This window comes from Hemiscyllium ocellatum, chromosome 30 (genome assembly GCF_020745735.1).
Source record: "Hemiscyllium ocellatum isolate sHemOce1 chromosome 30, sHemOce1.pat.X.cur, whole genome shotgun sequence".
Taxonomy (NCBI): domain Eukaryota; kingdom Metazoa; phylum Chordata; class Chondrichthyes; order Orectolobiformes; family Hemiscylliidae; genus Hemiscyllium; species Hemiscyllium ocellatum.
The window spans coordinates 53,390,282-53,416,944 of NC_083430.1; the positions used below are offsets into that span (position 1 = coordinate 53,390,282).

Genomic DNA, 26,663 nt, shown 5'->3' on the forward strand with positions numbered 1-26,663 from the left:
TTGCTGTGTTCTTCCAGCCTCCTGCCTGTCCCTCCTGATGCTGCCTGGCTTGCTGTGTTCTTCCAGCCTCCTGCCTATTCACGAATGGAGCAGTCTTCCAGCTGCCAAGACCTGTGTGGATCCTGTTAGAAAGAGCAAAGCAGATGTTCCTTGTTCTGCAGAATCACTGAACTCTCATCAACTGTTAACATTGTTTCAGTGACGGTGACACCTCTGCCTGAGTCGAATGGTTATAGCACATCAGGTCAGACAGCATCTGAGAAGCAGGAGAACCAACTTTTCGGTCCTAAGCTGGTTATAGGTTCAAATCCCACTCAGTGTCTCATATATAAATCTTTAGACTGACACATCAGACCAGCACCTGTAACTTTGAGTATATCTACACCGACATGGCTCTCTTTCTGGGGATGTGGAAACCTTGTCTGACCAGGGGTCGGAAGGATTTCCTGGCCGATTATCAGCCTATTGAACAAACTGTCCCTCAGTGACCAATAGGTCACAGTGGGACAGTCCCACGGCATCACAATACCAGAGTGCAGTACTGCTTGAGCTCTCATTTTTTCAGGGTATCCCTCACAATGAAGGATATTGTTACTACCCTCTGGAGTGGTGTGTTCTGAGGTGACTCAACTTGCTGGAAATGGGGTGGGTGGGGTTTACAGAAGGGGCTGGGTGGGATGTTCAGCTTTTTACACACTCCTCCCACTGTCTGTGCCTGGCTCCCGCGTTGGGCATTTCAGAGACATCCAAAATGATCGCTAGCCTCACAGATGCTGCTTCTCTGCTTAGAGACAGTCTTGGGCTAGAGATTCCCATGAGATAATGGAAAGTCACTTTTCTTCAGAGAGAATTTGAGGCTATTCTTGAACTGTTTCCTCTGCTTTCCAGGTAACAGTTGCTGGAATAGAGTTCAGAGTAAGGAGCTTGTATTGGAGTCCTGTGTCAGACTTCCAGAAGATGAGGCCTGTCCAATCCAACTGATTAACACTAATCCAGTGCCTTAAGGTTGGGGTCACTGGCCTGAAAAAGGCGTGTTGGAATGTCTATCCTGAAAATGGATCTGTAGGATTCTGTGGAGGCATTGCTGGTAATATTTCTCTCGGGATTTTAAATGTCTGTTCATTGATCCATATTCATCTAAAAGGCTGATAACTCCGCTGCTCTGTGGACTATGACTCGGTTTCTGTTTTATCATCAGACACTTTGTTCCTCAGTTACATAAAATATAAACTTGAAGATTTTGAAACACACAGTAAAAATATAATCCCAAAAGCACTGCTCTACAAGATTCAGACCAGAGAGGGTTCCCTTCTCTATCCCCACAAATGGCTTAATTTATCTCTGGCTTCAGCTTCCAATCTTCTGAATTGGAGAACATTTCCTCAAGCCTTCAGACAAGTATAAGTCTTCTCAGCTTCAAATAATTCCTTCAGTGTTTCAGCCAAAGCACTTCTGGTCTGAAACTTCCACTAAAGTCCTTACACTGAGCTAAGCTATTTTTAACAATTCAATACTTTCTTCTTCCCTTCTCAGGAGCAACTGTTGTACAGAGGCAGGTTCTGCTCAGGACTCTACAGAACTGTCCAAACTGAAACCAGCAGGTAGCAGCGAACATGTTTCTGTCAGTCTGTCTAATCTGCCTTCCACTCCAATTAACATGATCCAGCAGCCTCTCAGTGGGCACGTTCTCTTCTTCAGCCCAACTTCTTTCTGTTCCCAGGTGATCCAACTGTCCCCACCACAGAAGCCTGAACTGGAGCAGGAGATGGAACAGGAGCTGGAGTAAAGGCTCGAGCAGGGACCGCTGATGGAGCAGGGGATGGAGCAAGGGATGGAGCAGGGGATGGAGCAGGGGATGGAGCAGGGACCACTGATGGAGCAGGGGATGGAGCAGGACCTGAAGCTATGCATTTCTCTGATATTTCTTTGTCATCTTGTCCAGTGTACTTACATGTTCATCTCTCCTGCTGTAACTCTGACTTGTTCAGTTAGTCAATGAACAAAGGAGGTCTTTTTTTGTTTCACCTATTTTTCTAATCACCCTGTTCAGAGAGGTTATTATATATTCCTGGGTTCAGGTGGTTTTTATTATTATTTGTGATCTTGGTTCGAAAGTAAAGGATTTAATGTACAGCTTTAAATTTGATTTGTACCTCTGTTGCATGCATTAAGAAAGGGGAGGATTTATGTTTTAGTTTCAATTTATTTTGTGCGTTCAGTTAAGATGGAGTATCTGGAGATTTGCTTTGTTTACTTGCATTTAAAAAAGGTACTGAGGTGAATAAGAGATAGGATTTATAATCATCTAGAGAGGAATAAGTTGATTAGGGAGAGTCAACACAGTTTTGAGAAGGGTAGGTCGTGCCTCACAAACCTTATTGAGTTCTTTGAGAAGGTGACCAAACAGGTGGATGAGGGTACAGCGGTTGATGTGGTGTATATGGATTTCAGTAAGGCACTTGATAAGGTTCCCCACGGTAGGCTATTGCACAAAATAGAGGAATGGGATTGAGGGTGATTTAGCGGTTTGGATCAGAAGTTGGCTAGCTGAAAGAAGACAGAAGGTGATGTTTGATGGGAAGTGTTTATCCTGGAGCTCAGTTACTAATGGTGTACCACAAGGATCGGTTTTGGACTCACTGCTGTTTGTCATTTTCATAAAGGACCTAGATGAGGGCGTTGAAGGATGGGTTAATAAATTTGTGGATGACATTAAGGTCGGTGGAGTTGTGGATAGTGCTGAAGGATGTTGCAGGTTAGAGGGACATAGAAAAGCTGCAGAGCTGGGGTTAGTGGTGGCAAACGGAGTTTAATGTGGAAAAGTGTGAGGTGATTCACTTTGAAAGGAGTAACAGGAATGCAGAGTACTGGGCTTATGGTAAGATTCTTGGTAGTGTAGATGAGCAGAGAGATCTCGGTGTCCATGTACATAGATCCCTGAAAGTCGCCACCCAGGTTGATATGGTTGCTAAGAAGGCATACGTTGTGTTAGTTTTTATTAGTAGAGGGATTGAATTTCAGAGCCACAAGGTCATGTTGCAGCTGTACAAAACTCTGGTGTGACCACACTTGGAGGATTATGTGCAGTTCTGGTCACCGCATTATAGGAAGGGTTCAAAGGAGATTTACTGGGATGTTCTCTGGTAGGGAGGGGAGGTCTTATGAGGAAAGGCTGAGGGACTTAAGGATGTTTTCATTAGAGAGAAGAAGGTTGAGAGGTGACTTAAGAGACACATATAAGATAATCAGAGGGTTAGATAGGGTGGACAGTGAGAGCCTTTTTCCTCAAATGGTGATGACTAGCACGAGGGGACATAGCTTTAAATTGAGGGATGATAGATATAGGACAGATATCAGAGGTAGTTTCTTCACTCAGAGAGTTGTAGGGGCATGGAACGCACTACCTGCAATCGTGGTAGACTCGCCAAGTTTATGGGCATTTAAATGGTCATTGGACAGACATATGGATGAAAATGGAATAGTGTAGGATAGATGGACTTCAGATTGGTTCCTCAGGTCGGTGCAATATCGAGGGCTGAAGGGCCTGTACTGCACTGTAATGTTCTATGTTCTATGAATAGTTCAGTGTATCAGAAATAAAGGTTAGACATAAGAAAAAAAAGGTGCTGATGCATAGTAACAGTGCCCAGTGACACAGGAATATAGACAGAAACACGATTATTGAGAAAAGCAATGGGCAGGTTTCAGTTAGAAAGAATTAGTCCTTAGCAGTAGAATTATGGTTAATAACCGTCTCCAAAACTGTCAGGACTGGAGATAAGGGTGGCATGGTGGCACAGTGGTTAGCACTGCTGCCCCAGGGCCCAGGGTTCAATTCCCGCCTCAGGCAACTGTCTGTGTGGAGTTTACACATTCTCTGTGTGTCTGGGTGCTCCGGTTTTGTCCCACAGTCCAAAAATGTGCAGGTTAGGTGAATTAGCCATAGTGTTAGGTGAAGGGGTAAATGTAGGGGAATGGGGCTGGGTGGGTTGCTCTTCGGTGGGTCGGTGTGGACTTGTTGGGCTGAAGGGCCTGTTTCCACACTGTGAGTAATCTAATCAAATGCAAGTGCCTGAAAAATACAGAAGCAGAGGTATCCATGTTAAGAAACAGGTGAGCTGATATAGAAGTTTGATTAAGAATCTAAGAAAGAGGCATTAAAGAAATTATACAAAATGCAAACCGATTACAATCATGTGAGCTGAGCAAGGAGTCTAGAACTGGAGAAGAGTTAATGCATCACTGAGGGTTTGAGTATCTTTATGGTGGTTGTTGAGAGTCAAAGTATTGCATTTTTTTGTGATAATTATAACAGGTTTGTTTGAATAATTTAATATTTGCTATCATAATTAATGTTTTTCTCTCTGTTTCACACTTATATATTATTTTGTTAGAAGTACATTAACGGCCTCTCGTGCCTACATCCTGCAAATGGTCACCATGGTAAATAAAAAGAAAATTAGGACTTACAGACTTTCGAACTGGCTTCATTATGGGACCTGACTTGTTCAGTGTTACCATCAGCTACCCAATCTGATTCAATGTGAATGAATGTTTGGGGAGGAGGTTGGAGTCAATAAGATAGTCAGCTAAGACCACCCAGACATTCCATTCCAGCAAGTTCTAAAGCCTCTGCATTAATCAGGCATTCTGACAGTATCAAGCGAGTTCACAGGGTGAGTCAGGGAGGGGTGAAGCGGTCGACTTGGCTCCCTTTAGATCAACTCCTGATGATCTGATTGAGCGCAGTGTGGGGAATGGAAGGAAACACTGATAGATATCCAGTACAGAGTCAGAGGATTGATCAGCTATTGGTTATTAATGTTATATTTTAAAAACATACCATTTTAATCCTGCTCCTAATGGAAAATTCATTTAAAAATGCCACTGTCTTCTGTTTCATATTCCTTCAATAGAAATGGTGAAAGCCCATTTTAAGCACTAATTAGTTTGTTGCCCTATTCCTTACCTCTCTATTGACCTGTGCAGTCTTTTCCAATTGTGGTATTTAGTTTTAGATTCAAAGCCACCACCTTTCACCTTTGCCTGATGGGCAGCTTGTGTGGATCTGGTATCAATGATATAACCTTTCTTATCAGGGTGGAGAACAGCAGCCAGGTATTGTTCATCCTCTTTACATCTCTTGCCATTGGCTCCAGTCAGTGGCTGACTACTCCGCATTATCACCTACAAGTAACAATATCTTTAGCATCATCCAAGCCAGACCCATTCACCATATTCCAAACATACTGAACACGTGAAACAGTTATTGATTGTTCCACACACAAACCTACTTCTTGCTGGTGGATTCAAAGGTGATTCTAATCAACTAAAGTGTCCACCAGAAACAAATATTTAGTTCTATCAGATGATAAGCAAGCAACTGCTGACCTTCTCAATACACAGTGAATGGTTGGGCCCTGGGGAGTGTTATAGAACAAAGAGATCTAAAGTGTACAGGTTCATAGCTCCTTGAAAGTGGAGTCACAGGTAGACAGGGCAATGAAGAAGGCTTTTGGCCACTTGCTTTCATCCATCAGAGCATTGTGTGTAGGAGTCAGGATGTCTGTTTGCAGCTGTACAAGATGTTGGTGAGGCCACATTTGGAGTACAGCATGCAGTTCTGATCGCTATAGAAAGGATCTGAGTAAACTAGAACAGGTGTAGAAAAGATTAGGTAGGATGCGGCCTGGACTGGAAGGCTTGAGTTATAACGAGAGGTTGGATAGGCTGGGACTTTTTTCTCTGGAGTGTGGGAGACTGAGGAGTGACCTCAAATCATGAGAGGCATAGGTAAGGTAGATAGCCAACAGCTTTCCCCATGGTAGGCAAATCAATAACTAGGGGACATAGGTTTAAGGTGAGAAGGGAGAGGTACAAAAGGGTCCAGAGGACAATTTTTTCACACAGAGTGAGGTGAGTGGAACGGGTTGCCAGAGGGAGTGGTGGAAGAGAGTACAATTTCATCATTTAAGAAGCATTTGGGCAGGTACATGGATAGGGTGGGCATGGAGGGATATGGACCAAACATAGGGAAATGGGACTAAATTAATTGTGAAAACTGGGCAGCATGGACAAGTTGAGCCGAGGGGCCTGTTTCCATGACTCTATGTAACTGAGACATGCTATGTCAAGACCATATTGTCCAGCTGAGAGTGTCTGAAAGAGCTCACTCACTGTTAGAGTAACAAGTCTGAATCTCAGACTTCATTCCCTTGTTTGTTGCTTGAATGTCATCTGACATTCAGGATTTTTATTTCAAAGATTAGCATCTTTCCAGATGATAATACTGAGTGCAGCAGCAAGCTTCCTGCAGGCCACAGGTTGTGCAGTTTAGAAGGTATTTAATTAAAACTGAATGACACTTGAATTGCAGTAACATGATGTTCTCATTCTTGAAGTGTGATATTGTAAATAGCAACAGAGTAAGGTTTCTTACCATTCCAGTCCTCTTGTGGTGATAACTCAGGACTGGAAAGCGTCCACTTTGACGAAAGCAGGCTATGGTCTTTAGAGCTGCATCATCAACAGACTTGTGAACAATCACTGCCTCAGGGTAACTCAAACACACGGCAAACTCTTTGTTCACATAACTGAGTCTCCAATTATCGGTCTGTGTGAGTGAAACAGTTTTAAAGATAGCTTTTAATTACCGCTTGAACAGCAGAGCCATCTGTTACTTTGAAAACAAATAAATATTCTAGCAGTGGGTCATTGGGTGGAGACAGAATATTGGCAGAGGTGGGGGCTGCAGGTTTCTGGTGTCACTGGGGAGAGTCACCCAGCTTAAACGGGATATCTTGGGAGAAACTTCCTTAATGCACCAAACAATATTAAGATAGAACATAGAAAAATACAGCGCAGTACAGGCCCTTCGGCCCTCGATGTTGCGCCGATCCAAGCCCACCTAACCTACACTAGCCCACTTTCCTCCATATGCCTATCCAATGCCCATTTAAATACCCATAAAGAGGGAGAGTCCACCACTGTTACTGGCAGGGCATTCCATGAACTCACGACTCGCTGAGTAAAGAATCTACCCCTAACATCTGTATTAAAAAGATGCATTAAAAAAAAGATTGCGAAACCATCAGTAACAAATAGCTGCCGAAAAACAATCAATATTTGAAAGAACTAAGACAAAATGCTGTGGATGCTGGAACAAGAAACATAATGTGCTGGAGAAACTCAGCAAATCTATCAGCATCTGTGAAGGCAGAAAGACAGAGTTACTGTTTCAAGTCCAGTATGACACTTCTCGGGAATACATTTGAAAGATTTAGCTTCAGTGCTCAAAAGCAAAAGGCTGCAGATTTGATGACTGAGAGGAGTTTATCATTCCAGGACACACACTGTCCAGCTGTATGGCAGAAAGAAGCAATCATTTCCTTCTGCAGCAACAGGAAAGAAGGTAAAGGATTAGAAATAAGAAAGCATCAACAAATACATTTAAATATGAAAGCTTTTTACATTTTTTATCTTTATAATTCTTGAAAAGTTGTATATACCAAAACAAACTAACATATAAAGACAACTTAGTAAACTGTTCTTCAGGAGTAAATAAGTTCCAGCCTTCCTGAAGGTTCGGTTCCTTTGGCCGATAGAAGAAGGGGTACATGTGTCTGATAGATTCCAGAGAAGACAGAGACTGCAAAACAAAATCAGAGAAAATGGAAATTTTATCAAAGAATTATACCGGAAACATCAATGTAACAATGTTGGGAGTTTACTTCTTGATTCAGAATGCTGCAGTACACTGGCCCTTCGAGAGTGGGAATAAAACAGGATACGAAAAGATTTGGAATTGTAAAATTTCAGATTTGTTTCAATTAGATTTCTGTTCCAAGATGTAAATATTTTTTGAAGTAAATTCAAAAATGAATTAAGTTTCTCTGCTCCTCTCTTAGCACCAGAGGAAATCAACAGCAACAAAAGAGCAGCCATTCCCCTGGCCATGGCCTCCGCTCCCCCCTCCCCTACCCCAGCCCCATCCCCATCCCCATCTTACAATGTTCTGGGAGAAACAAAAATCATGAGAAAGTTAGACAAAGCCAATAAAGAGCGCTGGTGATTAATAGCTGTGTCACTGGACAGGCCATGCAGAGGCTGGGGACATGGTTCAAGACCCATCACAGCACCTGGTAGAGTTGAAAGTCAGTCTTACTGATAATGACCATGAACCCATCGTTGCCATATAAAAAATAATTTTGTTTTAGATTTTACAGGCATCAAGGATATGGGGAGAAAGTAGGTTATGTCATTGATGTGGAGGATCAGCTCTGATCACAGTGAATGATGGAGACTGCTCCATGGGCTGAGTGCCGAGTTTCTATTAATGCTCTTCAGAAAAGGAAATCTGCTGTCCTTACCCAGTTTGGCCTATGTGTGACTCCAGCATTGTAGTTATGCTAACTGTCTTCTCAAAGAATCAGCAAACCACTGAATTTAAGGGTAACAACTGTTGGCCCTGGCAGTGCTGTTCATAGCTGGTCAACCCAGCCATTAGGGTAAAAAATGAGGTCTGCAGATGCTGGAGATCACAGTTGAAAATGCGTTGCTGGTTAAAGCACAGCAGGTCAGGCAGCATCCAAGGAATAGGAAATTCGACGTTTCGGGCATAAGCCTGAATTCCTGATGAAAGGCTTATGCCCGAAACGTCGAATTTCCTATTCCTTGGATGCTGCCTGACCTGCTGTGCTTTAACCAGCAACGCATTTTCAATAACCCAGCCATTAATCCACTTACCTTTTATATGATGGTAATCTCTGCCCTGGTTCCTTTATGCCCTAGATTTTGGGAAATGATCATATATATTGTATCTTCCAGATTCATACTACTGAGGATCACTGCATTTCATTCAACAGCAAACCTTTGTTCAGAGTGATTTATTTTGTTTGCAAGGTTCAGAATTAACACAAAAATTAAACATTACTCGATTTCTACAATTGTGAACGTTTCTTGTATATCTAGTGAAGTCTGTCAGTGTGGAGAATAAATATTTTTCACTGTGGCACCTTCTCTGATGTGGTATTGTATAGCTACAGAACATATTTCATTATGCTCTCCGCATAGCAATTATATTCAAAGCATAACATTTCCTGTAAATTGAATGTTTTCCTGGCTATATCTTGTGCCGAAGGGATTCACCAGGATGCTGCCTGGGCTGGAGTGATTCAACTCTGAAGAGAGACTAAACAGTCTGGGAGTGTCCGCTGTAAAGCAAAGGAGGCTGAGGGGGGACATGATTGAGATGTAGAAAGTTCTGAGGGACATGAACAGAGTAGATAGGGTGAAGCATTCCCCTTTAGTAGTGGGGTTAAGAACCAGGGGCAGAGTTTTATGATAAGGAGCAGAAAGATTAGAAGGGATGTGAGGAAAAACATTTTCACTGAGAGGGTGGTGGGTATTTAGAACTCACTGTCTGAAAGGTAGAGGCAGGAAGTCTCAAGATATTTAAGAACTATTTAGATGAGCTCTGAAATGCTAATAGCAGACAGAGCTACGTGCCAAGAGCTGGATGATGGGATTACAATGAATGAGTTGTTAATGACCAGTGCAGACATGATGAGCCAAAGACCCTTTCCATGCTGTAAAACTCTGGCTCTATTCTGTGGCTAAACTTTTAAAAATTATTGTCACGCAGTTGTTAAAAGGTTAATTTAGTGAAAGATGTTCAATGTGATCAGACTTTATATAATTCCAATTGCCCTTCTGATTCCAGAGAGTGGTTTTGCGATCTTCAAATTTTATCACATATAAATCAGCAGCAAAAGGCTATTTGTATTCTATGGGTCAGTGTGGGTTCACACTGACATCCGAGAGGCAAAAAGATAATCAGGATCATTTTGTAGCTTCAAATTGAGGCACTTGAAATGAGTGTTACTCAGAATGAAAACTAATGGACAAAAAATAATGGCCTCTGTCTCAATGATCTCATTCAATCCACTACTTGGGATATATCAATCCCTGCTGGTATATGTCAATCCCTGCTGGGATATATCAATCCCTGCTGGAAGCCTAACATCAGGAAACCACTAGGAATATTCCAGTTCATTCCCACAATTGTTTCCATGTGGATAAGATAGCTTTTATCTTAAATCTTATAGATAGAAATTCTGTTTCAACTTGCAAATTTCTGCCTCGTGAGTTTGGTAGAATTTCTCTCTTATGTGTTATTTCTTAATTCCCTGGTCAAATGGAACAATTTCTACAGCTATTTTCACACTCATTGCATTACCTCAATGGACTTGGCAACGTTCAAGCATTCTTCCATTCCTGGTATCTCCAGGTACATAACACACAAGTCTTTACATTTAATAGTTATTATCCCTGAAGACCCTGTATATCTGGAAAAGAAAGAAAATGTCTTGGGCTGTTGAAACACATTATGGAATGTGAATATGGGATTCACACAGAAACACATCCAGATATTTTTCCTAAGCCTGGATTAATCGCCTTCAGAATATTCTACTTGCACAAGGACAAGTAGCATGACCCTGCTGTTGGTGTTTGCTGAGTTTTCACTAGGAAAATCTTTCAGTCTCCAGCAAAATCATCTCCTCCCACAAATCAGAGAGATGTTAGCAGTCTGCTGTGCATGAACATACACAACCTTCTCAACTCTGAGTTCAAGGGGTTCTGAGCGTCATATATAGATGACTTTGAACTCATGTGAATCAGACCAAAGGTGATTAGTTCCTCCAGCATCCATAGTAATGTGGTTAGTATCATTAAAATACCAGGAACAGCAGGTGCTACTACTTCAAGGTTTACAACTGTCAAAAAAGTACATTAGAATCTGTGTCACAATAAGTGGCACACAAAGAGAAAAATATTATTTTTAAGCAGATTCAAAAAACAGAACTGCGTGTGTGTAAGGCATGGGACAGTGAGAGTGCACATCTCTGCATTGTTAAAAGATTTGTGTCTGTTTCTGTTTGGGCAGTAACATGAGGCTCATCACCATCACAGACAAGAAGCTGAGGGACTCTGATCACACCGGTTACACAATTCACATTCAGATTTTATTTAATCCACATTTAGATTTTCATTGTTTTTGTGGATCAGTGTTGGAAAATTATTTCTTTATTTCATAGCTCAAGAAACTCTAAACAAAGCCACAGTTCAGACAGGCTTGACTCAAAGTGATGCAGAGAAATGATTTTGGCTGGAGGTTGTGGTGGAAGAGTGGGAGGCGAGAGGTGGGGAGGGGTGAGTTCAGATCAAACTATAAAATACAAGCCAGCGAGGCTGTTCAAGGGTGTTTTCTGGAAGCACTTCTTCAAATAAAACCTCATAGATATCTGGAAACCTCTTCCCCCAAGAAACGCCATCAGGCTGAGGGATTAATTGGATCTTTCATATGGAGTTTGTTTATTTTTTGTTGGGTAAGGAATACTAAGGGTTACAGAAGCAAAGCAGACAGATTGAGTTCTGACACACATTGACCAGGATCTGACTGCATGATGTAACAGGTTTGGGGCCAATAATCTCCATTTCTAACATTCTTCACAGTCACTTCCAATCAGAAAGTGTCCATTTAAATACCAGATACAAAACAAGCACAAACAACAGCTTTGCAACATAGCATTTGCACTAACACAAGGCATTTCTTTTAATAAAAATCCTATTTCTTTCAGACAACAAGACCAATATAGACGCAATAAACTTTCTGTTATATTGAGGAAGGAAAATGAAAGGGTTCCTTGAGAGAAACTTGAAGATTGCAGAGTAAGCTGCAAAAGCACAATGCCTAATATGAAACAAGCTGCTAACATCAATTAAATATCAGACCTGTCTCCATTCTGCTGATTTACACATTTGATGCTTTGGTATCCACTTATGTTCTGCACACTGATTAAGAAAAAAAGAGAGAAAGAGAAAGACAAACACAGGCGATATTAGTGTCAGAAAGAAGCATTTGTTAAATGTTGACTTCTGATTTAACAAAGCTGAAAAATGTGTTGCTGGAAAAGCACAGCAGGTCAGGCAGCATCCAAGGAGCAGGAGAATCAACGTTTCGGGCATAAGCCCTTCTTCATTCCTGAAGAAGGGCTTATGCCCGAAACGTCGATTCTCCTGCTCCTTGGATGCTGCCTGACCTGCTGTGCTTTTCCAGCAACACATTTTTCAGCTCTGATCTCCAGTATCTGCAGTCCTCACTTTCTCCTTCTGATTTGACAAATCCAGCTTCCTCTAATTACATCACAAGAAACTTAGAACAGCTCCTGTGGGTTAAATACAGATTATTGTTAAAATTAAAAATTAATGGAAATGCAGAAATTAAATTGAAGTCATATTAAAAAGTCACACAGCAGGTAAGTACGCTTTTGAGGGAAGGTTCATTCATCAGAATTAAAATCAGACAATTGTCAATGTTGTTATGTAATTTCAAAGAACAGTTTAAAATGCCTCTGGGTCCACTCACCAGGATTAATAGAGTCATAGAGTTAAACAGCCATATAGCACAGAAACAGATCCTTCAGTTAGTCCAGGTATCCCAAACTGAACTAATCCCACTTGCCTGCGTTTGGCCCATATCCCTCCAAACCTTTCCTATTCACGTACTTTTCCAAATGTCTTTTAAATGTTGTAACTATACCTGCAGCTATCACCTTCCCTGGCTGTTCATTCCACATATGAACCACCCTCTGTGTGAAAAAGTTGCCCCTCAGGTCTCTTTTAAATCTTTTTCCTCTCACCTTATACCTACGCCCCCTAGTTTTGAACTCAGCTACCTTAGGGAAAAGATCTTTGTTACTCACCTTATACATGACCCTCACGATTTTATAAACCTCTATAAGGTCACCCCTCAACTTCCTACACTCCAGTGAAATAAGTCCCAGCCTATCCAGTCTCCCATAGAGTCATAGAGATGTACAGCACAGAAACAAACCCTTCGGTCCAACCTGTCCATGCCGACCAGATATCCCAACTCAATCTAGTCCCACCTTCCAGCACCCGGCCCATATCCCTCCAAACCCTTCCTACTCATATACCCGTCCAGATGCCTTTTAAATGCTGCAATTGTACCAGCCTCCACCACATCCTCTGGCAGCTCATTCCATACACATACCACCCTCTGCGTGAAAATGTTGCCCCTTAGGTCTCTTTTATATCTTTCCTCTCTCACCCTAAACCTATGCCCTCTAATTCTGGACTCCCTGATCCCAGGGAAAGGACTTTGCCTATTTACCCTATCCATGACCCTCATGAATTTATAAACCTCTATAAGGTCACCCCTCAGCCTCCGACGCTCCAGGGAAAACAGCCCCAGCCTGTTCAGCCTCTCCCTGTAGCTCAAATCCTCCAACCCTGGCAACATCCTTGTAAATCCTTTCTGAACCCTTTCAAGTTTCACAACATCTTTCTGATAGAAAGGAAACCAGAATTACACGTAATATTCCAACAGTGGCCTAACCAATGTCCTGTACAGAGCAACATGACCTCCCAACTCCTGTACTCAATACTCTGACCAATAAAAGAAAGCATACCAAACGCCTTCTTCACTATCCTATCTACCTGTGACTCCACTTTCAAGGAGCTATGAACCTGCACTCCAAGGTCTCTTTGTTCAGAAACACTCCCTAGGACCTTACCATTAAGTGTATAAGTCCTGCTAAGATTTGCTTTCCCAAAATGCAGCACCTCACATTTAACTGAATTAAACTTCATCTGCCACTTCTCAGCCCATTGGCCCATTTGGTCAAGATCCTGTTGTAATCTGAGGTAACCCTCTTCGTTGTCCACTACACCTCCAATTTTGGTGTCATCTGCAAACTTACTAACTGTACCTCTTATGCTCACATCCAAATCATTTATGTAGAGGACCCAGCCCCGATCCTTGTGGCACTCCACTAGTCACAGGCCTCCAGTCTGAAAACAACCCTCTACCACCACTCTCTGTCTTCTACCTTTGAGCCAGTTCTGTATCCAAATGAGGTTCTCCCTGTATTCCATGAGGTCTAACCTTGCTAATCAGTCTCCCATGGGGAACCTTGTCGAATGCCTTACTGAAGTCCATACAGATCACATCTACTGCTCTGCCCTCATCAATCTTCTTTGTTACTTCATCAAAAGACTCAATCAAGTTTGTGCAACATGAATTCCCACGCACAAAGCCATGTTGACTATCCCGAATCAGTCCTTGCCTTTCCAAATACACGTGCATCCTATCCTTCAGGATTCGCTCCAACAACTTGCCCACCACCGAGGTCAGGCTCACTGGTTTATAATTCCCTGGCTTGACGTTACCACCCTTCTTAAACAGTGGCACCACGTTTGCCAACCTCCAGTCTTCCGGCAACACACCTGTGACTATCAATGATACAAATATCTCAGCAAGAGGCCCAGCAATCACTGCTCTAGCTTCCCACAGAGTTCTCGGGTACACCTGATCAGGTCCTAGGGATTTATCCACCTTTAATCTTTTTGAGACATCCAGCACTTCCTCCTCTGTATTCTGGACATTTTGCAAGATGTCACCATCTATTTCCCTACAGTCTTTATCTTCCATATCCTTTTCCACAGTAAATACTGATACAAAATATTCATTTACTGGCTCCACACAAAGGCCGCCTTGCTGATCTTTGAGGGGCCCTATTCTCTCCCTAGTTATCCTTTTTCCTTAATATATTTGGAAAAACCCTTTGGATTCTCCTTAATTCTATTTGCCAAAGCTATCTCATGTCAGAGTGTTACAAGGGGACATAAATTTAAGGTGAAGGGTGGAAGGTATAGGGGAGATGTCAGGGGTGGGTTCTTTACCCAGAGAGTGGTGGGGGCATGGAATGCGCTGCCCGTGGGAGTGGTAGAGTCAGAATCATTGGCGACCTTTAAGCGGCAATTGGATAGGTACATGGATGGGTGCTTAATCTAGGATAGATGTTCGGCACAACATCGTGGGCCGAAGGGCCTGTTCTGTGCTGTATTGTTCTATGTTCTATGTTCTATGTCCCCGTTTTGCCCTCCTGATTTCCCTCTTAAGTATACTCCTACTTTCTTTATACTCTTCTAAGGATTCACTCGATCTATCCTGTCTATATCTGACATATGCTTCCTTGTTTTTCTTAACTAAACCCTCAATTTCTTTAGTCATTGAGCATTCCCTATACCTGCCAGCCTTCCTTTTCACCCTGACAGGAATATACTTTCTCTGGATTCTTGTTATCTCATTTCTGAAGGCTTCCCATTTTCCAGCCGTCCCTTTACCTGCGAACATCTGCCTCCAATCAGCTTTTGAAAGTTCTTGCCTAATACCGTCAAAATTGGCCTTGCTCCAATTTAGAACTTCAACTTTTAGATCTGGTCCATCCTTTTCCATCATTATTTTAAAACGAAAAGAATTATGATCGCTGGCCCCAAAGTGCTCCCCCACTGACACCTCAGTCACCTGCCCTGCCTTATTCCCCAAGAGTAGGTCAAGTTCTGCACCTTCTCTAGTAGGTACATCCACATACTGAATCAGAAAATTGTCTTGTTCACACTTAAGAAATTCCTCTCCATCTAAACCTTTAACACTATGGCAGTCCCAGTCGATGTTTGGAAAGTTAAAATCCCCTACCATAACCACCATATTATTCTTACAGATAGCTGAGATCTCCTTACTAGTTTGTTTCACATTTTCCCTCCGACTATTGGGGAGGGGGGTGGGGGGGCGGGGGGGGGGAGATGGGGTTCTATAATACATTTCCAATATGGTGTTCATCCCTTTCTTATTTCTCAGTTTCACCCAAATAACTTCCTTCGATGTACTTCCAGGATTATTCTCCCTCAGCACAGCTGTAATGCTATCCCTATCCTCTTTTGCCTCCCTTTCTATCCTTCCTGTAGCATTTGTATCCTGGAACATTCAGCTGCCAGTCCTGCCCATCCCTGAGCCATGTTTCCGTAATTGCTATGATATCCCAGTCCCATGTTCCTAACCATGCCCTGAGTTCATTTGCCTTCCCTGTTAGGCCCCTTGTATTGAAATAAATGCAGTTTAATTTATTAGTCCTACCTTGTCCCTGCCTGCCTTGATTCTTTGACTCACGTCTGTTCTCAGCTGTACCAGTCTCAGATCGATCTCTTTCCTCACTATCTCCCTGGGTCCCCCCCCCCCCCCCCCCCGCCACGTTACTAATCCTCCCAAGCAGTTCTAGCAAATTTCCCTGCCAGCATATTAGTCCCCTTCCAATTTAGGTGCAATTTGTCCTTCTTGTACAGGTCACTTCTACCCCAAAAGAGATTCCAATGATCCAAAAATGTGAATCCTTCTCCCATAGACCAGCTCCTCAGCCATGCATTCATCTGCTCTATCCTAATATTCCTGTCCCCACTTGATCATAGCACTAGGAGTAATCCAGATATTACTACCCTTGAGGACCTCCTTTTTAAATTTCTACCTAACTCTCTGTAATTTCCCCTTCAGAGTCTCAACCTTTTCCCTTCCAATGTCGTTGTTTCCAATATGGACAATGACCTCCTGCTGGCCCTTCTCCCCCGTGAGAACATTCTGCACCCTCTCTGAGACATCCTTGATCCTGGCATCAGGGAAACAACACACCATTCTGCTTTTTCTCTGCTGGCCACAGAAACGTCTGTCTGTACCTCTGACTACAGAATCTCTCCTTATAACATCGTGGTAAATGTTGTAAGTGCTGAATTATAGGGACAGTCCCCACTGGGGGTGCAACAGCATGAAGGGTCCCCCCCATTAGTCAGAAAGGAGTCCCCTCCCGGACTGGGAGTTATAACTGTCTCAGGTGACTGGAAAACACATTTCTCAAACTGTCTGCTGCAGCTGAGCTCAAGGTCTAAATCTGGATCGCTAAGAATCCCACACTTTATATTCAGAGAACATAGAACATTACAGCGCAGTACAGGCCATTCAGCCTTGATTTTGCGCTGACCTGCGAAACCAATCCGAAGCCCATCTAACCTACATTATTACATTATCATCCATATGTCTATCCAATGACCATTTAAATGCCCTTAGAGTTGGAGAGTCTACCACTATTGCAGGCAGTGCGTTCAACACCCCTACTACTCTCTGAGTAAAGAAACTACCTCTGACATCTGTCCAATATCTAGCACCCCTCAATTTAAAGCTATGCCCCCTCGTGCTAGCCATCACCATCTGAGGAAAGAAGCTTTCACTGTCCACCTATCTAACCCTCTGATTATCTTATCTGTCTCTATTAAGTCATCTTTTGACCTACTTCTAATGAAAACAGCCTCAAGTCCCTCAGCCTTTCCTCATAAGACCTTCCCTACATACCAGGCAACATCCTAGTAAATGTCCTCTGAACCGTTTCCAAAGTTTCCACATAGTGAAGAGACCATTAGCTTGGAACTTACCCAGTGTAGTCCCAGAGTGCTGATGGGGCATGGCTGCAGAAGCCTCCACCACTAATCCCCCCACCCACCCCAGCCCCGTTCACACACCACATGGCAGTGGAGAGGGGAGCTACAGGTTTCAGCTTTTTAACCAGGCCTTCCGAGTTGCACAATCTAACTTCCTGTTATTCCAACACCTGAGCGTTCTAGTTACCCTGGAACGCTATCACTAGCTCAAGAAGATTTCCTGTATCTAAACCAACCCAGTCAACATTGGTCTGAAAGTGATTCCTGACTAAGAACAACTAACAGTTACGAAGAATTTGACTAGCCCCGATGCTCATCCTTAGTACTGTAATTTGCTGATTGGTGATAATTTCATGAAATAAAATGATCCCTTCATTATAACAATATTTGACAATTATTCATTCATGTAATGTAAACTTTGAAAAGCAAACAATGCTGTCCTCATTTTTCATAAGGTTTAACCATCAGTTAATCATTGAAAGGTCCAAAACATTGTTTAAACAATGCTGTATCTCAAACCATTTCATATAGCCAAACATCTCGGTGTCAGTGTCACAGCTGTGTGTGTCTGAGTTTGTACATGATCTTTAATTTGAGAGGCCCATGTGCACAAGGTTTGCAATATTAACGGTTGGGTCTGGGACCCACATGGAATGCTCCCTTTACACAATGTATTTGGTTGTTTGACACAACGATTTCCTTTACACACTGGAAATAAATATGAATTAAATACTCCAGAAGGTCATTTCCACATGCCCAATGCATTTCTATTTTGTGTAGTTTTCATCTTATATATTCAACTGGGGAAGAATTTTATGTTTCAGACATTAGACTCTTGAATCTTAATGAAAGGAAGGAATGAACCACCTTTAACCCCTATAGATGGAATTTCATCATCATCACTCACTTACTGCAGTGAGTGAACTTCATACAGATTTCCAAAACTAATCTCGCTGACTCTGTTTTACTTTCACTGACACGGGGGTGTATTTTCGACAAAGCAGAACAGAAACTATAAGCAGCATCAAGCAATTCCACATCTAAAAATCAAACAGTTACAAAGAACCCCACCCACATTTAACTCCTTTTTGTTTCCTGTGCATTTCTGGTGAATCTTTGACATAGAAGTGCAGAAAACAATGAATTTTATAGGAACAAGAGCATGGGATTAGATAAAGGCTTTTCTGCTCACCGTACCTGCACAGTATTTTAGCTCATGGCTGATCATCAACCAGTTTCTCCGTTTGTACACGATACCAAGGGTAAACCTGCTGAGTGCAGCTCAAGTTGCTTGAGATGACTTGGGGAATGAAGACCTCATCAAATATTTCTTCATATTTTCCCAGATGATGCCCAAACAGAAAAGGTTATTCCAGTGAAGTATCTCATCCAAGCAGGCTCGAATGTTTTAATTTTTTGTTTCCTTTTATTTGCAGCTTCTTCCATAGAATCCCCCAAAACAATCCCTTTATATTTAATAACCAATCACTGTGGTGGGAGGCCAGAAATTCCCTTCGGCCATTTGCTTTGTGCAGGTTTGAAGACTTTAGTTTTGTATTTTTATAAGCAACGATATAGTGAGGGTGTGCGGTCACTGCCCATGGAGTGCTCCCTGAAACACTGGTGACTGATGGAGGTCTGGAGGGGTAACAGGTGAACTAGGGTCTCCAGGAGCCCACTCAAACTTTCGTGTCGGGAATTGTCTCCATTTGGATTACAATCGGGGGGGGTCAGGGGGGAAACTTGTCTCTATCTAGTTTCTGATGGCAGAGATTTGGGTGGCAGAGGGAAACATGGGAAACTGCATATTAGCAAGGAGAAATGACACTGTATGTAATGTTCAGAAACGTAGAGTTCTTTCACCACTACCTTGTGAGAATATCCCATCTCACCGTTCAACATTTGGTTGGAAAATGGGAATTTTTGATCTCAATGTTGGGAAGCTTCTCATTCACTATCTCACATGATCTTCCCAGCTTCCACATCATTGTCCACATCTTTCAGGAGCTGGGGAGATTCTCCCCAATGTTTTCCAAGTCAATTACCCTGTTCTTCACATAAGAAATGTGCTTGGAGATGTGAACATAGTAACTTTATGACACTGAGATATCACTGAGACCTTGCGAACACTTTCAAATTATTTTAAAGCAACTTTGTAGTTCAGGGTGTGATGATCAGTATCAGAATGTGGTCTGAATGGACATTCCTCCCCTTGGCAACCTACTGGTCCTAGCCATATTCCTATGGTCCCGTTTAAATACCAAAGGGAAAATACATTCTGGCCCCGTCCTTCTGGTGGAATGTGTCATTGACAGACATCCAGCAAAACGTGAGCCTCACAGTGGTGTGTAACTGAAGAGAAGCCAAAGAGTCCAAGACAAAACAAGCTTTATTTGTTTGGAAACTCCAATGGATGTCACCACCATGTTTTTGCTGACAATACATATTGGAATGACCACAGTTACCTCTTTGCAAAAAAATTTTAAAGTACCAACATATCTAGAATTACATTTCTGTCTACGGGCAGATTGTCTCTCTTGACAACATAATAGTCTTCTTGTAAATGATATAAATTCCTCTGAGTGACAGCTGAGAATTGAAACAAACTCTCTGAAATTTAATGTAAAGCAAACTACATCAGAGCAAGTGAGATGGCTGTTTCATAACTTTAGTAAATTGCCACCCAGTCACCTGGGGTCAGATGAATTGCATAGAAGTAGGTGATATCCCGTAGACAGGCGACAGACAGGGGGAACTCACACAGGGAGCAGCTGGCAAGAGACATCCACAGGCAGTCAAGAGCATGGATGAATTTAAGTGGCACCGAGACTAATATTTAATGGAGTAGCTAACAGAGGAATATTAATTTTGGGAACATACTTGACGAAATACAGAATCTACTCTTGTCCTGGATTTGCTTTGTGATGCTGCTCTTAAGAAGAAGACATTATTTTGCTGAATTAGTAGTAAAGGTAGGATTAATAGTAAAAGAATTAAATCCTATCTGTCTCTTAATCTCTGAGTCATAGCTCTTTGACCCTGATTGACTAGTAGCCCTCCCCATCAAAGCGGGGTATTATTGCCATACTATTAATCCAGAGACCCAGGTAATATTCTGGGGACTGGGGTTCAAATCCCAGCCCAGCAGTTGGTGGAATTTGAATATCATTAAAACCTGGAATTAATAGTTTAATGAAGACCATAAAACCATTGTGGATTATGCTAAAACTCATCTGGTTCACTAATGTCTTTTAGGGAAGGGAACTTCCATCCTTACCTGATCTGGCATATATGTGACTCCAGACCCACAGCAAGGTGGTTGATTCTTAGGAATGGGTAATAAATACTGGCCTAGCTAATAACCCTTATGTTCCATGAAGGGATTAAAGCAAAGGTCAGGTGGATTGCGACATTTTTCATAAAATGAGCAAATCAGCCGAAGGAAAAAGAGGGTCCCTACCATTAGGTATCTACATTTGGAGGATTGTTGATCATTGAATTTCCCCACTTTGAGGAGATGTAGATGCTTAGTCATTGAGTATATTCAAGACTGAGGTCAATAGATTCCTGGGTTAAATGAATTAAGGACATTGGGAAGAGTGCAGGAAGGTGTAGTTAGTGGGCATGTCAGCTGTGATCTTGTTGAACAGCTGGGTTAGGGTTAGGAACTGAACAACATCTAGGGCTGAAGGGCCTGTACTGTTTGCACTATTCTGTGCTCTATGAACTGTTCCTCCTGTTCCAATTTCCTAGTTTATTATGCCCCTTTGTGGCACCATTTCCTTAAAAAAAATCACATTTTGAGAAGTCGAAATGGCTCAATTGTGATTAATTCTGATTGTTCTTCTCAAATACATGTTGCTGGTTAAGCTCTCTCCTTATATACACTTTTAGCTGTTAACATCTTTTTATTATAACTTGTTCCTGGTATTGCATTTTCAGCTGCAAAACAGAAAGTGCAGATATGATGAATGTCATACTGTCAGGGGACAACAACCCAGCAAGTGGTTTCAGAGCAACAGAGCACAAACAACAGATGTTATGTGGCTTTTCAAAGGAACCACAGGGTTGTTTTAAGGTGACCATTTTGTTTTATTACGACTCACCTTTTCCATATACCGCGAACATCTCCGAATCAGTGGCTGACCTAGCCTTGGGGAAAACACTTCGCCTATCTCCTTCCTGTTCATTGCTGTGGCACCACCAGCTCTTCCTGATCAGTTGGCAGTAAATCCAACTTGAACTGAACATTATATTGAGAGTTCTTCCTGTTTGGGGACATCTGCTTGGACTGGAAAGGCATGAGAAATTTGATTTTGTTTTGTTTCAAATATTGCTTAAATCTTAACCTGCTTCACACTGGACAGGTCTCAGGAAGATAGCCAACTAACTGCTATTACAGTCGCTGTAATGAGGAGCATGTCATAGAGTTATAGAGATGTACAGCACATAAACAGACCCTTCGGTCCAACTCATCCATGGCGACGAGATATCCCAACCCAATCTAGTCACACTTGCCAGCAACCAGCCCATATTCCTCCAAACCCTTCCTATTTATATACCCATCCAGACATCTGGCTTCTCTACCACGAGAGGCAAAGACAGTGGATACAGATTTGTGAAGAGTTGTAAATCTCAAGAAAATTACAAAGGTAGGCAATGGTGAGGGTATGAAACATGCAGATGAAAGTTTTCATTTGATTACATTGGTAAGTACCGGGGTGACTGCTATGTCATAAAGTTTGGGAAATGAGAGGCACGGTTTCAGATGGAGCTTATGGAAGGTGGAAGATACAAGGTCAGTCATTTTGAATCAAGAAGAATTATTTATTTGTTCAACATCTGATGTGACAGAGAGTAGTTTAATTGCTTGTTGCTGACTATGCTGGTGTCTGTGACGCTTACATTCCCTGAGAAAATGACAGCTGAGTGGAATCTGGAGAGAGGCAGCCAATAAGGTACAACCTTGTCAGGTCCCACTTGAATTTAATCCTTTGTCAGAACTTTGGACTGATTCTAAGATTACAGAAACTAAACTCATACTTTCTGTATTGACACTATCACAACGAAATATTGAGTGGATGATGCATACACCTCACACTGGACAAAGTCATAACAAACCAAGAATTACATTAAATATTAAATAATTTTATAACTATAAAAAAACTTTTAAGCTCAATCTGTTTGAAACATTTTTGAATTTCCACTCTAAAGGATTGACCCTGAAGTGCCTGGGGTTCTGTTTGAGTTCCATACGGATCGGATTCCAGACAATACAATTCCTGATCAACTGGTCTCACTAAGTCTCTAAATACAGATCATGTTTATTTTCAGTGACTTTTGATGTTAACGATGTCGCTGCAAGATGTGAAATGCTGATTAAACCAACAGTGAACAGATATACACTTTAAAACATAACATAAAATGCATGGGAGATTAAATCCAATAGATTTGAGCAATGACCATTTCCAACAAATAGGAATCTAAGCTTCACAACCTGAATCAATCATATTATCACATCATCCTCACTGCTTCCCCCAATATCAGCATCCTGGGTTTATCATTGACCAGAAACTCAACTTGCTCCAGCTACATAAATACAGTAGGTACAAGAGCAGGTGAGAAATTATGAATTCTGCAGTGCGTAACATATCTCACCATTCCACCATCTACAAGCGTTGCTATATGATGATGAAACACTTTCTATTTTCCTGGAATGGGTGCAATTCCAGCAACACTCAAGAAGCTTGATATCATTAAGGAGAAAACGCCACTTGATTTGCACCCTTTCCATTACTTCAATATTCACTCCCTTCACCATGGGCACCCAGAAGAACAGTATGCACCATCTCCAAGATATGCTACAGCTATTCAGCAAGGCTCCTTCAACACCATCTTCCAAACCTGCACCCTCAACCATCTAGAAGGAGAAGGGCAGCAGGTACGAGGGAACACCATCACCTGCAAGTTCCCCTCCAAGCCACTCATCATCCTGACTTGGAAATATATCCCTGTTCCTTCACAATTGCTACGTCGAAATTCTGGAATTCCCTCTCCAAAAGCATTGTGGGTCGACCTACAGCGCATGCACTTTCATGAAGGCAGCTCACTCTCATTTGGGAGCCTATACCTCATAAAGAAATAAATTGAAAATACTGTCAACTCTAGCCAGTTCCCACTAGAGACACATGAACTTCACTGGCCCTGGGTTGTCTATCAAGACAACCACCATGAGTGAGTAGGAGACAGGTAGCTGGGATGCAGGTCATATCATGTACAACATAGCTGTGGGTGTTGGTGTAAAGATTGCAGACACAGTCCCATTAATGGTAAATCATTAAATAATTCAATATAGAAGAGACCCTTTGATCCATTGAATCTGTACTGTCCAAACTACATTAAATCTACACTAGTCCCACTTTCCCACACTAGGCCCACAGCCTTGAATGTTATGGCATTTCAGGTGCTCATCCAAGTACTCTTTAAAGGCTGCGAGGTTTCCCACCTCAACTCCCCTCCCAGCTGCTGCATTCTAGATTGCCCACCAGCCTCTGGGTGAAAATACCTTTCCCCAAATCCCCTCTAAACTTCCTGTCCTTCACCTTAGAAGTGTGTCCCTTGTTTACTGGCTTTTCAACTAAGGGAACAGCTGATTTCAACCCAGTGAAATAAAACAAAGAACTGCAGATGCTGGAAATCAGAGACAAGAACAAATAACTGGAGAAATTCAGCAGGTCTGGCAGCACACAATGAACAGGTTCGAAAATTGCTTCTTTCTTGCTGTAATCAGACTTTTGCACGGATCTTTCAAATATTATTTTTGATCTCTCTCTCTGCGCCTTCTCTGTGGCTCTAACACTGTACTCTGCACTCTGTTTAGATGGGTCAGTTTTTGTCCAATATGTGCAGGAGGGTTTCCTGACACAGTACGTAGACAGGCCAACAAGGGGCGAGGCCACATTGGATTTGGTACTTTGTAATGAACCCAACCATGTGTTAGATTTGGAAGTAGGTGAGCACTTTGGTGATAGTGACCACAATTTGGTTATGTTTAACTTAGTGATGGAAAGGGATAGGTATATAACACAGCGAAAGAGTTATTGCTGGGGGAAAGGCAATTGTGATGCTATTAAGCAAGATTTAAGATGCATAGGATGGGGAAGGAAACTGCAGGGGATGGGCACAATTGCAATGTGAAGCTTATTTAAGGAACAGTTACTACACATCCATGATAAGTATGTACCTGTCAGGCAGGGAGGAAGTGGTCAAGCGAGGAAGCCGTGGTTTACTAAAGAAGGTGAATCTCTTGTCAAGAGGAAGAGGAAGTCTTATATTAGGATGAGATGTGAAGGCTCAGTTACTTGAGAGTTACATGTTAGCCAGGAAAGACATAAAGAGAGAGCTAAGAGGAGCCAGGAGGGGACTTGAGAAATGTTAGCAGATAGGATCAAGGAAAACCATAAAGCTTTCTATAGGTCCATCAGGAATGAAAGAATGACTAGAGAAAGACTAGGGCCAATCAATGGGAAGTTGTGTGTGGAAGCTGAGGAGTAGGGGGAGCACTGAATGAATATTTTTCATCAGAATTCACACTGGGAAAAAACAATGTTGTTGAGGAGAGTACTGAGAGACAGGCTACTCGATGAGAGGGATTGAGGTTCACATGGAGGAAGTGTTAGCAATTCTGGAAAGTATGAAAATAGGTAAGCCCCCTGGGCCAGATGGGATTTATCCTAGGATTCTCTGGGAAATCAGGGAGGAGTTTGCAGAGCCTTTGGGTTTGATCTTTATGTGGTCATTGTCTCCAGGAATAGTGTCAAAAGAATGGAGGATAGCAAATGTTGTCCCCTTGCTCAAGATGGGAGTAGAGACAACCCTGGTAATTATAGACCAGTGAGTCTTACTTTGATTGTGGGTAAAGTGTTCGAAAAGGTTATAAGAGATAGGATTTATAATCATTGGGAGAGGAATAAGTTGATTAGGGATAGTCAACACAGTTCTGTAAAGGATAGGTCGTGCCTCACAAACCTTATTGAGTTCTTTGAGATGATGACAAAACAGGTGGCTGAGGGTAAATTGGTTGATGTGGTGTATATGGATTTCAGTAAGGCATTTGATAAGGTTCCCCATGGTAGGCTATTGTACAAAATATGGAGGCATGGGATTGAGGGTGATTTAGCGTTTGGATCAAAAATTGGCTAATTGAAAGAAGACAGCGGGTGTTGGTTGATGGCAAATGTTCATCCTGGAGTTCAGTTACTAGTGGTATACTGCAAGAATCTGATTTGGGGCCACTGCTGTTTGTTATTTTTATAAAGGACCTAGATGAGGGCACAGAATGATGGATTAGTAAATTTGCAGATTACACTAAGATGAGCCATGAGGTCATGCTGCAGCTGTACAAAACTCTGGTGCAGCTGCACTTGGAGTCTTGCGTATGGTTCTGGTCACCGCATTATAGGAAGGATGGTATGGAGGGAAGGTCTTACAAGGAAAGGCTGAGGGATTTAAGGTTAGAGAGAAAAGATTGAGAGGTGGTTTAATTGAGACATATAAAATAATCAGAGGGTTAGATAGGGTGGACAGTGACAGCCTTTTTCCTCGGATGGTGATGGCTAGCATGAGGGGACATAGCTTTAAATTGAGGGGTGATAGATATAGGACAGATTCAGAGGTAGTTTATTTACTCAGAGAATAGTAGGGGCATGGAACGGCTTGATTACAACAATAGTAGACTTGTCAACTTTAAGGGCATTTAAATGGTCATTGGATAAACATGTCGATAAATGGGTTTCAGATTGGTTCCACAGGTCGGTGCAACATCGAGGGCTGAAGGGTCTGTACTGCACTGTGATATTCTATGTTTTGCTACCTTAATGCAATGTGTATGGTATGGTCTGCCTGTATAACATACAAAACAACACTCTTCACTGTAGCGGTTCTGTTCGCCGAGGTGGGAATTTGTGTTGCAGACGTTTCGTCCCCTGTCTAGATGACATCCTCAGTGCTTGGGAGCCTCCTGTGAAGCACTTCTGTGTTGTTTTCTCCAGCATTTATAGTGGTTTGTCTCTGCCGCTTCCAGTTGTCAGTTCCAGCTGCCCGCTGCAGTGGCCGGTATATTGGGTCCAGGTCGATGTGCTTATTGATTGAATCTGTGGATGAGTGACATACCTCTAGGAATTCCCTGGCTGTTCTCTGTTTGGCTTGTCCTATAATAGTAGTGTTGTCCCAGTTGAACTCATGTTGCTTGTCATCTGCATCCCCTAGACAGGGGACGAAACGTCAGCAACACAAATTCCCAGCTCGGCGAACAGAAC

The 26,663-nt window shown here is 42.2% G+C and overlaps 1 protein-coding gene across 3 annotated transcripts in view; it reads right to left on the bottom strand.

Moving 5' to 3' along the window:
* The window catches only part of LOC132829976 (myotubularin-related protein 9-like), a 48,790-nt gene that overhangs the window by 15,516 nt on the left and 6,611 nt on the right, over positions 1 to 26,663 (bottom strand). The window contains exons 2-6 of one of the 3 annotated variants that reach the window (XM_060847413.1): positions 11,794 to 11,853; positions 10,238 to 10,346; positions 7,523 to 7,648; positions 6,440 to 6,613; positions 4,970 to 5,187 (exon numbers count right to left, since the gene is read on the bottom strand). In XM_060847413.1, coding sequence (XP_060703396.1) covers positions 4,970 to 5,187; positions 6,440 to 6,613; positions 7,523 to 7,648; positions 10,238 to 10,346; positions 11,794 to 11,853 — 687 coding nt within the window. Of the gene's footprint in view, positions 1 to 4,969; positions 5,188 to 6,439; positions 6,614 to 7,522; positions 7,649 to 10,237; positions 10,347 to 11,793; positions 11,854 to 26,663 lie in introns of those variants that run through there. The other 2 variants (XM_060847415.1, XM_060847414.1) reach the window with 2 other exon arrangements.